General features: G+C 40.7%; 1 protein-coding gene across 1 annotated transcript in view; it reads left to right on the top strand.

Annotated features, from left to right (window-relative positions):
* The window catches only part of SYCP2L (synaptonemal complex protein 2 like), a gene marked incomplete at its 5' end in the record, with an annotated part of 98,402 nt that extends 87,348 nt beyond the window's left edge, over window positions 1-11,054 (top strand). Inside the window, 2 exons of the mRNA XM_081296463.1 lie at window positions 1,564-1,626; window positions 10,970-11,054. Coding sequence (XP_081152589.1) covers window positions 1,564-1,588 — 25 coding nt within the window. The 3' untranslated portion in view covers window positions 1,589-1,626; window positions 10,970-11,054. The remainder of the gene's footprint in view (window positions 1-1,563; window positions 1,627-10,969) is intronic.
* Between the last annotated feature and the right edge of the window lie 7,463 nt (window positions 11,055-18,517).

The raw sequence follows: 18,517 nt of genomic DNA, 5'->3' as shown, positions 1-18,517 counted from the left end.
CTTTCTTTTTTTCCTGGGGGGGAAAAAAAAACTAGTATTCTCTTCCCACTTGGATAATCAGAAGGAATCCCTGTATAAATTTGTAATGGCTGTAATGGCTAAAGTTTTCTCTGCCAGATGAGAACTAGCTTTGCTATTTATGTATCTATCTGTCTATTTATTTATTCATTGACCTGGAAATCTGTTGTTAAAGGAATGATATTATTCTGATCACATTGTATATTGAAAAGCAAAGAAAAAAGTGCTTTTAAGACTACTGTCCAACCTGTTATTTACTCTAGTGAACACAGTAATGATGATTGTAAGGGCCACTTTCAAAATCCTTTTACGTAGTCATAATGTTCTGCATGATCAGAGGTGATAGCCTTTTAAAGACCTCTTCACTGGGTGCCCATGGCTGGCTGTGAGTTATTCTCAAACTTCTTTGAATCAGATCTCTTTACAAATTTAATATTTCTTGCGGATTCCCAAAGAGCTTTTGCTTAGGAGAGAAAGAGCTGTGAATATTTCCAATATTAAAAATTGAGACTCTTTGAACATATATTTACTTTTTTAAATAACAGTAATAAACCTTCCTATTAATGTAGTTTCTATGAAAAATGACTACATTTTAAAAATAAGAAACACGAGAGAGCATTGTTTTATTTGCAAATCTTAATGTCTGTTTTAATGTCTGACTTCAATGTCTTTTTTCATGTCTGACTTAATCCAAGGCACCTGGATTCTCTTATCTGCTTTTGACTTTAATCTGTTGAGTCATATAGCTTTTAGGAAATTCCACTGTACATTTTTAAGAGAGTAAAATGTTATTTCATTATTATCAAAATAATTTTGCCTTTCCTGAAGCTTGGGTTCCGTAAGTGTTCCTCAGACCACACTGAGAACTGCTGACATAGAGCAACTCGAGCTTAAGCATTAGATATTCTATCACCTAGTGTTCTGGAGAATTCATTTATTTTGAGTAACCACCACATTTTAGGCAGATATCTTTTCAATTAACATTGTTGGGTATTAGTTACTATTTGCATTCATCTCCTTTTGATACCAGGCCCATCTCTTCAGAATATGGGATAGTGTGATTTGATTTTTATTTTTAGTAGGAACCTAGAGCTTCCTGGGATAGTGCGTGATGTACAACAGCCCTGAGAATCTTTTAAAGGTTCATCTTGATCTGAATGTCTGTCTGTGGTGACTGTCTGTCATGTTTTTCATCTCAGTAATGACTCCACATATTTTTCTAAGGAAATAGAGTGGACATCTCTAGGACTAGATTGTTTCAGCCCCTAACACAAGAGGTACAAGGAGTTAGGGATTTGGTGCTTTGAATGGGGGTTATGAAGTTCTCCTTACAGTTTATAGCCTAGTAGCGTAGACAAAGATAATGCATAAATAGAATCGAGTGAAAACTTAACTCCTTGTGTTGATAACCTGGGTTGCCATGGATTCTGCTTGTTCATTAGCAAGTAATTGAATGATTTGTGATATATATGTATGCATAGATTATGTTCCTGTTTTAAAATTACCTAATATGACTATAATACGAGATGGATCAATTTCTTCCAGGCTAACTCCCACAGAGCCTTCATAAGGAAAACCAAAGGCCGGTTTTATTATTGCATCCTGCAGGTAGGTACAAAGACTTACAATGTTCAGTAGATGTGAATTGGAGTGGGAGGAAACAGGCGCTAAAAGACACTCTGATGTTTTTGACATTGAGCAAAGGCTTACTGCTCAGGGTACATAGAAGCCCATCCTGTGGCATGGAGTTTTCTCAAAACAAACAAGTTTTTTGCCTCATCAACCAGCAAGGAAGCCCAGGAGATGGTAATGCTCAAATTGGCTCCTCATTCAGTTGGCAGTGAGAGGCTATGCATGAAGGGAGAGGGGAGAAGTCACGTGTTGGTTGGATGGTGGGAAGGGAGTTGTAAATGATCATCCTGCATATTTATAAGTTGCATGTGTATTTGGGGGATAGATTCTGCATGACAGATTTTGACCTTGTGACATCAAAAGGTCATTGGTTGATCAAACTAGCTTTTGCACATGTCCGTTCTTAAAAGAGCTACTTCCAAATTCTTCTTGAGTGGAATTGGGAGGCTCTTCCTGAAAGTAACTTAAGCCTTTAAATCTTTCCTCCTCTAACTTGTTCTTGTAGGTATTTTGGTCACAGTGATGAAGAGATGACTAACATAAAATCATGTCCTGGTCTTTTTTTTTTTTTTTTTTTTTTTTAAGATGGGAGATTTTGTTGAATTACTGCTTCAATCTTGTTACTCATTATTGGTCAGTTTATATTTTCTGTTTTCTTGATTGAATTTGCATAAGTTGTATGGATTCAGACACTTATCCATCTCTTCTAGGTCTTCCAGGGTTTTAACATATAATTGTTCATAGTGGTTTCTTAGGATCCTTTATATTTCCATGATATCAGTTGTAATATCTTTTTCATTTCTGATTTTGAGTCTTCTCTCTCTGTTAGTCTAGCTGAATGTTTGTCAATGTTTAACCTTTCAAGAAATCGACTTTCATTGCTCTTTTTACTTTTTTGTCTTGATGTTGTTTATTCACTTGCTTAATTTTGCCATCCTGGGGACTGAACCCAGGGCCTCACATATGCCAAGCAAGAATTCTATCATTGGGCTGTATCTCTAGCCCCTATTTATGATCTTTATCATTTCTTTTACTGGTTTTAAGTAGGTTATTGCTTTTCCAGGTCCTTCAGGTGAATGGTTACGTTGTTTGAGATTTTTCTGTTTTTTTGATGTATGCATTTATTGTTAGAATTCCCCTCATGATACTGCATTTGCTGTATTCCATCCACAGTTTTTCTGTTTTTTTTTTTTTTTTGTTTGTTTGTTTTTTAACTAGAGGTTGAACCCAGGGACACTTAACCACTGAGCTACAACCCCAGCTCTTTTTTTATTTTATTTTTTTGAAACAAGGTCTAAATTGCTTAGGGCCTCACTAAGTTGCTGAGACCAGCTTCGAATTTGCAATCTTCCCGCCTGTTTCCTAAGTACGGAGATTACAGGCATGTGCCATTGTGCCCAGCTGCTGTATCACACAGATTTTCATATGTTGTACTACCATGTTAATTTTTTAATTTCCCTTTAATTTCTTCAGTTATTCATTGGTCATTGAAAGAAAGCTCACACGGTCATTTAGGAGCATGTTGTTCCATTTCTATGCATTGACATACTTTCCACTTTCTTTTTGATTGGTAATTTTTTTTAAAGAGAGAATTTTAATATTTTTTAGTTTTCGGCGGACACAACATCTTTTTTTTTTTTTTGTATGTGGTGCTGAGGATCGAACCCAGGCCGCACGCATGCCAGGAGAGCGCGCTACCGCTTGAGCCACATCCCCAGCCCTTGATTTGTAATTTTATTGCACTGTGGTCTGAAAAATACATTTATGATTTCAACTTTAAAACATTTTTTGATCTTTGATTTGTTCCCCCATCTATGATCTATTCTGGAGAACGAGAAGAATATGGATTCTGCAGCTATTGGTGAAATATATTTGGTAAATATCTATTAGGTCCATTTGCTCTATAATATGATCCAGCTCAGATGTTGAATTTCTGTTGGCATGATCTGTTTACTGAGGGAAGTAGAGAGTTGAAGTCCCGAGCTATGGAGACTGTTCTCTTTTGTCTTGTACTTTTGATATTTTTAGTAGCAAATGCCCTTGGTGAAGGTCTTTTTTGGCTGAATCTAGATTAAAAGAGACTCTTTTAAATATCAAGAAAAAAGCATCAAGTCATATACAAAGGAACACCTATTAGACTGTCAGATTTCTCAGCAGAAACTTTACAGGCCAGTACAGGATGAGATGATGTATTTGAAGTCTTGAGTTGAAACAAACAAACAAACAAACATACCAACCAAGACTACATGCCCAGAAAAACTACCCTTCAGAATTGAAGAAATAAAGCATTTTCCAGATAATCAGGATCTGACAGAATTCATTATAACCAGACCAGCCCTACAAGAAATGCCTAAAACAAAATGATGATAGCCATCAAGAAAGCACAAGAGCATAGACTCACTAGAATAACATACATGAAAGAGAATCTTAGCATGATATAAAAACTACAAATTACAAAATAAATGTTAAACAATATACAAAACAAGCAGAAAACAATTAACAAAATGGATGAAGTTCATATCAATTGATAATAACGCTGAATGTAAATGGATTAAATTCACCAATCCAGAGACATAGACTAACTCAATGGACAGCATAAGACCCAACTATTTGCTGCCTACAAGAAATTCACTTCACGGGTAAATATACACTTTCATATAACTGAAAGTTAAGGGTTGAAACAACATAATACCATACAAGGAGAAACCAAAAGCAAGCAGGAATAGCTATACTCATATCAGATAAAGCAAATTTTAAATCAAAAACTATGAAAAGAAAAATTGGGTCTTTATATGTTAATAAAGGATCAATTTAGCAAGAAGATATATCAATTATGTATGCATTCAGTACTGAACTACCCAAATATTTAAAGCAAATACTATTAGATCTAAAGAGAAATAATAGCAATAATAGCTGGGGACTTCAATACTCTATTTTCCTCAGTAAACACTTCATGCAGACAGAAAATCATCAAACATCTGTGTTAGATCATATTATAAAGTAAATGGGCTTAATCGACATTTACCAAACATATTTAACCCAACAGCAGCAGAATACACATTCTCATTCTCCAGAATAGATAATAGGTTAGGCAACAAATCAATGGACCTTTGTTTATTTGTGGTGCTGGGAATTGAACCCAGTGCCTCACGCATGTTAGGCAAGTGCTTTACCACTGAGCCACAACCCCAGCCCTGAAAAATTGTATAAAGTTGAAGTCATAAATGTGTTTTTCAGACCACAATATAATAAAACTACAAATCAATAAGAAAAATGGAAAGTATGTCAATGCATAGAAATTGAATAACGTGACTGTGATAGTCAGCTTTTCATCACTGAGACCAAAATGCCTGATTAACAACGATATAAGGGAGGAAAGATTTATTTTGGCTCACGGTTTCAGAGGTTTCAGTGTATGGTGGGGTGAGTTTTTCCTATCTGTACATCCATCTCTCTGAAGATTGGCAAGCTTTAAGGTATTATAATTGAAATAGGTTTTCAGTGCTTTCCCTCTTCCTAGAATTCTCATAATTCATATATTTGTTAATGGTGTACCCAAAGTAGGCTTTCTTCATTCTTTTGTTTGTTTTCGGTCTGGGTTAATTCAGAAATCTTCTCCTCAGATTTAGAAATTCTTTCTTCTGCTTATTCTAGTCCACAAGCTCTTCACTTATATTTTTATTTCATTGATTGAAAATTTTAACTCTAAGATTTCTGAATTTTTGAAATAAATTCTCTTTGAATTTCTCATTTATATCCTTTTTTTCTTCCTCAATTCTTTGTATTATTCATATTTTCTTACCTCTCACTGGGTTCCCTTAGGATCTGGTCATTCTCAGGACCCTGAATTTCCTTTTCAGGTGTCCACAGATTTCTTTCCAGTTGAGATCGTTTCTGGAGCATGGTTGTGTTCTTTTGGAGTTTTAATGTTTCTTATGTCCCTATGTTGATGTCTGTGCATCTGGTATAACAGACACCGCTTCCAATTTTATGGAGTAGATTTTCTGTTGATGGGATGTAGGCTGTCCATTGGATAAGTGTTTAGATTATAGGGGAGTTCAAAATCGCAGCCTCGGTATAATTCCTTTGGCTGTGATTGATATCCGCAGTGCCTATAAAGGCTGTAGTAGCCTCGACTGCAGTGGTTCATGGAGGTGACTGACTTTGCAGTGGATATAGGCTTGCATAGGTGCCTGTTCTCAGGTCCCACAGGGTTGACTACTGATGGAACTGGTTCCTGTGGCAGCAGTTGGCCCTGGTTTTAGTTGGGTGAGATGTGGAAGGGACTGTATCTAGTCCTACTGGACGAGTAGCTGTCCAAGGCTTGTGGTATCAGCAACCATGACCCCAGAGCCAGAGGATGTAAAGGAGCTCACTTAGGATGAATGGGGGAGATACTTGGGTCTTGCCACCTGCAGCCACAGGATGGGAAGGGACTTTCTCAGGTCCCATAGGATGATCGCAGGTAATACTGGGGTCTATGATACCAGTAACTTTGGTCTCTAGATTGTGGGACACAAAGGGGACCTTCCCTAAATCCTGTGTGGTGATTTAGGTGGTGTTGGGGCTTATAGCATTGATAACCACTTCCCTGTAGCTGTGGGATCCAGACAGTATTTTACCACATCCCAAGGACAAGTACAAGTGGTGCCAGAATTTTTGACCCCAGAAGCTTGTTCCCGAGACTGTGGTTACAGAGGAGACCTCCCCTACTTCCCCTGGGGTAAATAAACAAGTCAGTTCTGGGGTTTGGGGGATTGAGAGGTAGATTTCTGGAACTGCAGGACCAGGATAGGACCTTACTTGGGTCTCAGGACAGACACAGGAGATTCTGGGCTTTTGGCATCAGCGGTCACAGTCCCAAGGTGGTGGGCTGAGTGGAGGAGTCCTTCTCTAGTTCTCACTGGAGAAGGTCTGAGAAGGTTCCTGGCAAGCGGGAGATCTTGACTCAGAATGAGTGAAATTTTGAAAAACATTATGGAGATGAATTTAAGGGTGTGTGAATTACAGGCACAGCGATGTAGGTAGGAAAGCAAGAAATACACATTCAAGGGAGAATGTGGGTCATTTGGCCAGATTCCTTTGGAGTTCTCAGACTTTTTATTTTTAAAGGAGATCAGTGAGGGGTGGACGTGGGAAGGTATGTGAGGGTGCTGTCAGTCTGGTGATCACAAGATGGCTTTTGCTGGTCCGGTCATTCTCAGGACTCTGAGGCCAAGGTGTGGTCTCTGTGACCTGACTAGTAGATAACTTTGGAAAGCGCTATAGATTATAGGTTGGACAAATACCTTTATTTTGTTGATTTATTTTTACATGGTGCTGAGGATCAAACCCAGGGCCCCACACGTGCTAGGCGAGTGCTCTACCGCTGAGCCACAACCTCAGTGCCCAGGTCCATTGTTCTTGATCTGAAATGCTTGGCACCAGAAAGGTTTCAGATTCACAGGGATTGGATTTTGGAATATTTCCATGAGACTTTACCAGTCGAGTTTTCCTGATCCAACAATCCAAAATCTGAAATGCTCTGAAACTTTTTGAGTTTCAGATTCAGAATGCTCAACCTGTAATGGGATATCCAAGAAAGATAATTGAGGCACAGGATGTCGGGGAGGTGGAGCCCTCAGAAGTCAGCCACATTTTAGTTAGAAAGAGGCAAGGAGAGATTTTCCTCCCGAAGAGGCTGTGAGGGTGTTAACTACAAACTGATTTAGTTGTTGGGGCTGGAGCCAAAGACCTTGGGAGGGTGAGGAAGAGGGAGTGGATGGGGGGTGGAGAGGAGGTCGTCAAAGAAGCCTAAAGTCACAAGGTGGAGGACTTTCCTGGTGGCATTATTATGGAGGCGCACAGAGCAGGGACAGAACATGTACAGCAGCCACCGGCCCTCTGTTCTTGGTAATAGTATCTGTAAGGACAGCAGCTCTCCCACTCAGCTGGATTCTTTGATTATTATTTTGTTCATTCTCACAGCATTTAACAATAGGGCTCCTTCCCCCTACACAATTTTTATTGGTGCATTATAGTTGTACACACTGATGGGGTTTGTTGTTACGTATTTGTACTTGCACATGATAGACAATATAACAATGTAGCTTCTCCAGGATCACTCCCCAGTACTCACAGTAGCGCTATTTACAGACGCCAATCTTGAGATTGTCTGCAGTTTACAGGTCTGAACTAGGTTTCCTAAGGAGACCATTTGTAAAATGTCTTTATAGGAATATATTTGCATTTACCTTAGAGTGCAGATATTGTTTTTTTAAGAGTGTTTTGTTTTATCTCATTAATAGTAAATTAAGTGGGTAATCTTAAAAAAAGAAAAGTCACCAAAGTGAGGCTTTGTGATTATTATTATTTTTAAATTATTTTTTGGTACTAAAAGGGTAAAGATCAAAGGAGACTCATCAGGGTTATGTGTGTTTAGGGTGGGGAATTGGATGATGTGGGCAGTGTAGAAGGATCTGGAAGGATTATTGATGGATTGAATGTGGCGGTGGTAAAAATGCAGAGTTGGGGACAACGTTTAGGTTTAGGGCTCAAGCAACTGAAGGGAACACTGGTGTCATTTAAGGAGGTGCCAAAGACTGGGAAGGGTTGTATTTGAGGACTGATACTTAGGTTTGATTAGGATAAACTTTCCACATGATTTCAACGTCTGAGTGGAGCTGTAAGATGGATAACGGCTAAAGCTCATGAGAGAAAGCTAGGCCTGAGAATGGATGGGTTGACCCAATCGGAAAATGTGGCCCAGGTAGTGTTCCTGGTCACTTCCATGTGGAGCTGGGTAGGGGGGTGAATCCAGCAAAAGAGGATGAGTAGCCGTGAGCAGGAGGAAACAAGGGTTTTGCAGCATTACAAAGGACAAGAGTCAGAGCAGGTACCTGCACACACAGGTCTAAATCCCAGAAAGGTGCACCTTGAAATGTCACCTGCCGTCATTTTCAGTGGTGATATTTTGGGTAAATTAACTTTCTATCTTTGGCTGTTCTGAATGTTTTTTTTTTTTTGGAATTTAAATAATAATTTATTTTTTATTTTATTATTTTTTTTTATTGGTTGTTCAAAACCTTACAAAGCTCTTGACATATCATATTTCATACATTAGATTGAAGTGGGTTATGAACCCCCAATTTTACCCCAAATGCAGATTGCAGAATCACGTCGGTTACACATCCACAATTTTACATAATGCCCTATTAGTAATTGTTGTATTCTGCTACCTTTCCTATCCCCTACTATCCCCCCTCCCCTCCCCTCCCATCTTCTCTCTCTACCCCATCTACTGTAATTCATTTCTCTCCTTGTTTATTTTCCCATTCCCCTCACAACCTCTTATATGTACTTTTGTATAGCAATGAGGGTCTCCCTTCATTTCCATGCAATTTCCCTTTTCTCTCCCTTTCCCTCCCATCTCATATCTCTGTTTAATGTTAATCTTTTCTTCCTACTCTTCCTCCCTGCTCTGTTCATAGTTGCTCTCATTATATCAAAGAAGACATTTGGTATTTGTTTTTTAGGGATTGGCTAGCTTCACTAAGCATAATCTGCTCTAGTGCCATCCATTTCCCTGCAAATTCTATGATGTTGTCATTTTTTATTGCTGCATAGTACTCCATTGTGTATAGATGCCACATTTTTTTTATCCATTCATCTATTGAAGGGCATCTGGGTTGGTTCCACAGTCTAGCAATTGTGAATTGTGCTGCTATGAACATCGATGTGGCAGTATCCCTGTAGCATGCTCTTTTAAGGTCTTCAGGGAATAGTCCGAGAAGGGCAATAGCAGGGTCAAATGGTGGTTCCATTCCCAGCTTTCCCAGGAATCTCCAAACTGCTTTCCAAATTGGCCGCACCAATTTGCCGTCCCACCAGCAATGTACAAGTGTACCCTTTTCTCCACATCCTCGCCAGCACTTGTTGTTTGACTTCATAGTGGCTGCCAATCTTACTGGAGTGAGATGGTATCTTAGGGTGGTTTTGATTTGCATTTCTCTGACTGCTAGAGATGGTGAGCATTTTTTCATGTACTTGTTGATTGATTGTATATCCTCCTCTGAGAAGTGCCTGTTCAGGTCCTTGGCCCATTTGTTGATTGGGTTATTTGTTATCTTGTTGTCTAATTTTTTGAGTTCTTTGTATACTCTGGATATTAGGGCTCTATCTGAAGTGTGAGGCGTAAAAATTTGTTCCCAGGATGTAGGCTCCCTATTTACCTCTCTTATTGTTTCTTTTGCTGAGAAAAAACTTTTAAGTTTAATTAAGTCCCATTTATATTTGATAAAGCATGCAATGCAGGAAGGAAAGCATCTGTTCTGAATGTTTATCATTCATTGCAAAATACGAATTACTTTTGTGTGATAAGCTAAAACAATACCCAAGTTTACAAAGAGTCAAACTTTTTCCTTTTCCCCAACTTTCCAGGTAGGAAGTAGGGGATGAATAAAAGGTAAAAGCCATGTGCCAGCCCCCCTCTGTGTTAAATTAGGAAAACAATTTTCATGGAAGTCAAATCAAATAGATTTTGTTCCATCTTATTGGCTGGAGCTGGGTCCCAGGGCCTACCCTAATTGCTAGGGTGGGTGCATGCAGTTCCTCTCTGAGGAGGTGAAAATGTGAGCATGTTACTTAATGTTACCATCCCCTCTTTCTAAAAATAGGGTGGGTGCTGTTACTAAGGAAACAGGGGAGAATAGACATTGGGTAGGTAACTGGCAATGTCTGCCATGCCTGAGTTAAATTGCATGAGATGTACACAGCAAAAAATAGATCACACAGTGATCCTGTCTGCTGTTCTTCTCAATGGGCATGAACCCTGGGATTTGGGTGGAACGGGAGAATCTCTTGCTTCATGCTACTCCCTGCTCCATGGACAGCAGCTCATACCCACCTCTTATGGGCATCTAATTGGGCTGAATGTCAAAGTCTGGTTATTAACATGTAATTTTCATACAGCGTGTGCCCTAAAGCCAAGCCAGCTCTATCAACAGAGGGCTGCCTTTCCTCCAACATCAGAAAGGAAAACAAAACAATAACAACAACAACTACAAAAAAACACTCACTGTAGGACCGTAGGGACATGGCATGCACACCTTCCAGATGATGGCAGATGTTTAAAACATTTTCTAGTGTAATTTTGACCTGGGGCAGTTTCCATCTAGCTGGAACTTTAGCTCTCAGCAACCACATAGCCATGCAACTTCTGTGTGTGAGTTAGTGACATAATTGGGAAAAAGGAGTGGCATTCATATTGGCTTATGAAATGTTAAGGGACCAAGTGGTGATAGCTGAGCTTCAACTAATTATTGTGCTCCTTTTCCACCAGTCTGAACCACCTGAAGAAGATGATAAAAATGTCTTTGCCATTGGCTGAAACCACAGAAGCCGTACTGTAAAGCTCTGTGCTCATTCTGTTTGCTCCACCTGGGAACTCTTGACTTAGAATAAAATATGCTAGTAGTTTGCAATTTTGTTGTTGCTCATTTGTTCACAAAAGTTAACCTTTGTATCAGAAATTGCTCAGATAATAGAAAGTTCAGGACGTTCAGTAATTTCAAGGGATGTTGCTTTTTCTTATGATTTTGAAAGTCAACTTGATTTTTTACTTGCATAATGTCTTCAAATTTTGTGCAAATCATAACTTCAGCATTTATCTAAATATGTTTTGGTATATTTGCTTATCTAAATATGTTTTGGTATATTTGCTTAAACGAGGAATTTAATTTGAAAATAATGAAAATAGCTCAGGTAACAATGGTGGTATGTTTTGAAAATAAAGTTAGGAGGATCCATTTGATCTGCACATATTTTACTTTCAGTGATTTAACAAAAGCATCTTTAGCAGAGAAGAAATATTCACGTGATAATTGCTAACTGTTCTCATGAAGTTTGAGTGTATGAATCTTATGTATGAAAGCATTTGAATATACTTTAGAGAAATAAAATCTGCATAATTTAAGACTATCTACAAAGTAATTTAGTTTATAATTGGATAAATTAAAGAGTGCAGACTGAACAATTTACTGTGTAATGCAAGTTAGTTAGATGTAGCTTATTATAATTTGCCTAAAACAGATGTTTAGAACCCCAATTTTATTGTCATCTTTTTTCTTCTAGATTTTCATCCCCTGTGCTGGGGATGGAACCCAGGACCCCTGTGTGTGCTGGGCAAGCACATTCTACCATTGAGCTATACCCCAACCCTACTTCTTTAGAATTTTTTTAATGAGCTATGTTTTAGTCCATTATTGTAAGCTTTAAAGAGCATAAGAACACCTGTTTTTTATGTCCAAAGAATTTGTGAAGTTAACTAACCTTGTTTTATTTAGGTGTATCTAGTTTGAGACTCATGATTTCTGGTAACTTGGAGTTTTATGAATTTCCATGCTATTACATTGACTGTCCCCATTGAAGGATATCTTAGGAATTTATATGGCTTCCAGTGACTAGGGAGCATATATTTGAGCACTGTAAAAATCCTTGAGTTAAACTTACATGAAGGATGTTAGGATGGATAAGACATGATTTTGGCTATTAAGAACTCAGTCTGCAGAAGACAGTAAGATGTCAAGGTTAATGTACATCAAGGCTGTATGACTTGTGCCATCAATAAGGTGTAAGCTGAGCCCTGTCAGGGCTGACAGAGGGTGAGGTCAATTTTGTTGGGTGATTGGAAATGGATTCCTGGAAGAGAGGTACCATTTGAAATAGATCTTGAAGGATGGGGAGGATTTTTTTCTAGGATGAGAGAAGAGAGACTAATATGAATATAGAAACAGAAAAATGCAGAATTTGAGGAATGATACTATGGAGTATGAGTGGAAATTAAATTTTGCTAGGCCCAAACTTGGACCTACTCTGTGGGTCAGAACTTTGGGTAGGGAATGAGAGAATGAACACGGTGCTTCAGGGAGACTAACCTGGTAGCAGCGTGAAGGCTGAATTCCACATACTGGGGGAGACTGCAGCAATAAAAACCTCAACTAGAATAGAATTCTGGGAATGTAAAAGAGGAGGCACATGAGCAACTAGGGCAGTGAAGGCTTGAGCAGATTTTGAGGCTGGATTGATGAAGGTGCAAAAACTACAAGCTTGAACAACCACTGGGGTGAGGGACATCTCTTATAAAACATCCCCAAGGGTTCAGTTATGTCTAATTTAGCAAATCGTCATGGAGCCCTTGCTGTGTGATGGGAATTCAGTGTTGATGGCCCTTGGAGGGCCAGCAGTCCGATGGGGAGCTGGATGTTAGTGAAACAGTCACACAAATGGACGTGGAAGGCAGCTTTGCAGGGTGCGCTGCCCTGCCCGGGCCCAGCCTACACGGGTAGGAATGTTGGGTAGTGTTAGATAGTGGAATGTGGGCATGATGCACTGCGTTGGGCAACATGGAGAGAAGGCTGGACGACCTAGCACTCCGGGGAGCATCAGGTGTCTCACCCCAACCCTGGTGGCTATGGTTGGCACTTCAGGTCTGTTCCCAGCTGGGGACCAACGCTGCCTTTCATTGGACCCACTTCTATGGAGGAATTGCCATTACTGTGTGTGGCTGCAGCCTTAGTGTCATTTCTGATGTTCTCCTGTGCTCTGAGCCTCTCTTCCACAGCAGCTCTTGTATTTGCTTTGTCCTTGTGTCCCTGCTTACTGCCCCTGCAGAGCAGGTTGACCCCTGAGGTAAGCCAAGCAGATTGTTCCCTCTCTGTGTCCCTGCCACCCCTAGCTCCTTCCCCACCTCCTTTACCTGTGACAAGGAGAGTCGGGCCGTCTCTCTCCAAGCCCCAAACCCTGGTGGGCTGCCTTCAGTGGGGGCTTTGTTCCAAGCCGTACATGATGACCGAGTGTTCCGCGGACAGTGAGTTCTTTTTCCCCTGGTAACCATGGGTCTGAGGTGTCCCTTCCTCCTCCCTCACTTCCTTGCTGCTTCCTCCTCTGCAGCCCACCTGTCCTTACCTGCCACCTGCGCCTTGACTCAGATTCCCAGCACATGTGCCCCTTCGCTCCTCGGTCCTTGCAGGAACCCCTCTTGTCCTTTATATCCCCAGATCTTACAAATGATTTTCATGTACCCTGTCTGATCTCCCCTCCGCCCAGGACTTCCCATTCATTCAAGCCTCCTGTTAATTTTCTAGCTGCTCCCAAAGACTGGACCACCTTCTTCCTTCTTTTTTTTTTTCCTTCTTTTTGGGTTGTCACCTGACCTCCTGGCTGCGTTGGACTGTTTAATATTCTCTTTAACTTGGCTTTTGGAATGCCCCTTTCCCGTCTCCTCAGTTCCCATTTCTGGCTCATGCTCTTACACGTTCCTTAGATGAGCTCCTCTCTGGGAAGAACCGGGCTTTCTCTTCACTCGCTGGTCTTCCTGCCCTCTCTGCAGATGGCTTCCTGGGCCCAGTGTATTTGCATCTGCCTGTGACTCCTCCTGGAGGAATGTATCTGTACCTCAGACCAAGTATGTCCACCACCTACTCTCGTCCTGTGCTTCCACAGCCTGTCCTTGCTGAGCCCACAGCACTTCTGCCCACTGCTGTCCCCAACCTGAGCATCTTGAATTTGGTCTCCTCTCTCCCTGCAAAAGCTGCTTGCCATCGCCCTGTGAAAGCTCCAATGATATGATCCGGCAGAGCTTCGGTTCCTGCAGGGGAACTGCCACCATGATGCCTCTGCCCCCGGCTTCTCCTCCTCTTTTCCGCGGTGACCCCAGGTTTTCCACTGGTGCCTGCTGGTGCACCCCATCTGCCAGTCACCCTGTTGAATGCTGTGCTGGCTCCTGTTTTAACTGTGACAGTCAAGGCCATACATGTCAGCTTTATCTTCTGTCCCCCTCTCTCACCCTGTGTTGAAGCCACCCCTTTAGTACTGAGAGTTTCTAAAACAAGCCGTGACAGCACTGTCGTCATGGCTCTCCCCCTAAAGTGAGAACCTTAATGTGCCTCCAGGCTGCCTGCAGCCCCACCACCTCACACAGGGCCTGATTTCCAGCTTGCTGGCACCTGCCCTGCCAGTTCTCACTGGCCAACCTCCACGGTCACGTGAGCCAAATGCTGAAAGGAAGTCTCTCTCCATCCATATTTATGTGTGTACATATACACGTACATATGTGTGTGTGTGTGCACGCACATACATGTATGCTCTCCAGAGAATCCTCCTAACAGTGTCTTTAGGCCAATATAGCTGTGGCCTCTCACAGAAGCAGATGAATGCACTATGTGAGTAAAAGTGGGGTAGAGAGCAGTCTGAGTGCCAAGAATATATAGGTTAAGGGTCAATGAGAGGATAATTTTGATATTATGAAAACTTGTACATGAAAAGAAATTATGCAAATCCAAAGCTTTGCATAAGTCAAGGATAGATGGAAAACCTCTTTCTATATAGACTGGGATTTGTTGTGTAGGAGGCCCAGCTGTACGTGGTCAGTACTTTATTTTCTGTTCATTTATGGTTTGATTCTCCTATTTATGACATGGATATTGTTACTGCCCAGATAATGGGAGAGGTTCTGATCTGGTCAATATTGGCTGAAGCACCTTTTACTGGGGTTCAGTAAGCTAGGAACGTGCCTTTTCAGTTTGTTTGGGCCCCACAGGATTTCTTTATGTGGTGTTTAAAAAACAACAAACAAAACACAACTACTCAGTGACACTTGCTAAAACCTGGTAAGGCTGACTTTGTTCAAGCCCATTGTGGTAGGTGTGGGGCTCACGGATATGGGATTTTGCAGAGGAGGAGAAAGATTGGGCTCAACTCTGAACACAGCAAGGGCAAGAGGAAATTATAGCCAGGGAGCAGGATAGGAAAAAATTACAAAAAAATAAAAAATAGATAAAAAATTACAAAGAAAATATCGAGCCGGGGGATTCTAGGTAAGCCTAACAGGATTCTTGCTGGTGATAGGCCAGTATAATCAGACGCCTGGGTGTTGGCAGAGGATGAAGAACCTGATTAGATATCAAGGATGATCAGGTACTGAGAGTGGAGGGTTCTCGTTGATCTGACTTAGCAGAGTTCTGCTAATGCTGAGTTGATAAGGAAATACACAGATGAGGCAAGAAGGTTCAGAATCCTAACTGAAGTTTGATCAGGCGAAGAATCATTTTGTCAATGTTGCAGGCATATGTTTTGCTATTATAACAGGATGTGGTGGCTTTATTAATGTGTCAGCTTGGCTAGGCTGAACACCTGTGCCCAGAATTCTCATTCCTGTGTTCCCTGGTTAAAGTGGGCTATGGAGAGTATCCTGGGGGACTTCAAGGCAGAGGACGGTGGCTGCCATTTTGAGTGCACTTGTGTAGTTGCTCAGGCCACAGCAAGCCCTGGAGCAGCTTCGCCTCCCCAGATCTCCACCAGCACCTCTGACACCTGAGCCAGGTATGTGTAGCTATAACACAGGGCCTGGCTTCTACAGGCCACCTTCATCACCAAGGTCAGGGGCTTAATTGTCCTTGAAGGCTCCACTGCTACTACCCAGGACCTCAGGTGACTTTGTAATGAGATTTCAAGCACATCTTTTATGTCTTTTGTTTTGGGACCTATCTTGTTTCTCTTAAGTCACAACTCTGCTCTCCACATTGACAGCCACCAACCTGTGATTGGCCCTTAAGTCTCATTTACATTCCTGTTCCTGAGTGGAGGTGGCCACCTTGATGTGGTCAGGCATCTATGAAGAGACAGTCCTGGCTTTCAGGGGCAAGTACCATTCCTGCCTCATATCTTCCACTCCAATCTAGTCTCCTTCCTCAGTTATTCTATGCTGTATAGTAATTTGTTGTGATTGTTTTGGCTTTTCTTATCTAATTGGTCTTAACTTTTTCAGGTGAATGACCATCTTCTGAAATAATTCAACTTGGTATTTGACTACTATGTTTAGGTAATATTACCTAAAAGTCCACTGCTCATTGAAATGAAGAATTAAACATCTGAAATTAATTGTAAATATCATTTTATTGGTTAAAAAAAATCCCTGAGTGATAGGTCACTTGGAATACTACACACATTTTAACTTCTTTGAGCCAAAAAAGAAAAATCGCAACATGCTTTGCTTTAATGTAAAAATCAATTTATTATATATCATACAGAATGCTTTTTATCTACAAAGAAAAATGGCTCTTCTGTCTCCCTGTCCACCCTAATCATGATATTATATAGATATATACACTTTCAAAGGAAAACAAGAAAGTGATATGCTTATTTTCTAAATAAGTACTCCTCAGAAACATAAAATGCTACAGAAATATTGGGGGAAAACTAGAATCGTCTCTTACATACAAAACGCATTTTTTTTTTCCATTTCAGTAAGTACTGTTTTTCTTTAAAGGTAAGAAACACTTCTCTGATGGGGGTGGAGGGGACTTTATCCACCAATATGTCTAAATAAGTGCTTTTGATAGGTTGAAAAATTTTTAATCCTATTCAGCAAACAAATCCATTTTAGTTTTAAAAATTTGGGGGAATTATTAACAAACAGGCTTAATCATATTTATGTATGTGTTTTCATTCCCACAAGTAGGTGGAAATTGACTTGTAAAAACATTTTCTATTTCTTAATAGAGTATATAGATAGTATTTCTTTTACAGTTATGCTTTAGAAAAATCACATTAAACAAACACTTTTAAATGTTTTTTTAAAGTCATAGCACTTAATAACAGGTTAAAATATTTACCTGATTGAATTTCTGTGGCTCAGATCTCATAGCTCTGCGTACTTTTTATCAGCCCTCGAATGGTTTAAGGCTCTGAGTGTTTTATTAAGCTTTAGTAGAATTCACCTCTACTCAGCAGTTTCACACTGCCATGTGCTGACAGCTGCTTGACTTTGTCCACCGGCCGAAGGGTGACTCCCTCTGTGCTCTACAGATGTGAAGCCCGTGAAAACATCCAACATTGCAGGTGTGGTCCTGGTGAGACTTCAGGGCCTTGTTGGCAAGTAAGAGTAAGCTGAATACAGTGACGATAAGCTGATGATACAAACACAAGCTGAGTACAATGTCATCTCCCGAGTTTCATATTTACCTGGAATGTACTTTGGTAACAGATTTCAGCCTGTGTCTGAGAACTAAACAGAACCCGGTTTCTCTAAGGGACTTTCTCCTTAGTCAAGTCTGCATCTTGTCATAGAAGAGCAGTAACAATCATACTCCAAGTTAGCCCTTTTTTAAAAATGAATTCCTGGGAGTGAACAGTACACTAAATACAGTTAAAGTGATGAATGATGCAAGTGAGATTGAGCACCCTAGAGCAAGTCACCTCTTGACAACCATTTAGGAAATAGAGCAGCTGGGTGTGTGGCACATGCCTGGAATCCCAGCAACTAAGGAGGCTGAGGCAGGAGGACTGAAAATTTGAGGTCAGCCCGGGCAACTTAGGGAGATCTTGGCTCAAAAAAGGCTGGGGATTTGGCTCAGCGGTAGAGTGCCCCTGAGTTCAAACCCCATTACCAGAACAGGGTTGTGAAGAAGAAAAAGAGAGCAGGCATGAGACAGGAAGAGGGGTCTGTTCCACAGAAATGACCAGTCAGAAGAGAAAAGCTGTCACAGGGCAGGAAGAATTCACCTGAAGTCCATGCAGCGTTAGTCACCTTTCAACCACACAGGCCAGAGTCCTGAGAAAGGGGAGCTGATGTGAGACGAATGTTTAAAAAGTTGGTCTAGTTTTCAACCAGGGAGAATTTAAAACTAAAGCTCGGGAGGGGACAGAAGGGACTGAATGGCACCATGGCTGGCAAAGTGGTGAGAATTTTTCAGGGCCCGTGCACCTAATATTAATGTTATGACCTAAAAACTTTTATCTTAAAAAAAAAACTGAGATGGGAAAGAAGATAAATGAATCCTTTGTTTTCATTCTTGGTACAGTTAATAGTGATTAACAGCCCGCCTCTGAG

This window comes from Spermophilus citellus (genome assembly GCF_964194105.1).
Source record: "Spermophilus citellus genome assembly, chromosome: 5".
NCBI lineage: Eukaryota > Metazoa > Chordata > Mammalia > Rodentia > Sciuridae > Spermophilus > Spermophilus citellus.
This window is presented reverse-complemented; position numbering and strand designations above follow the sequence as displayed.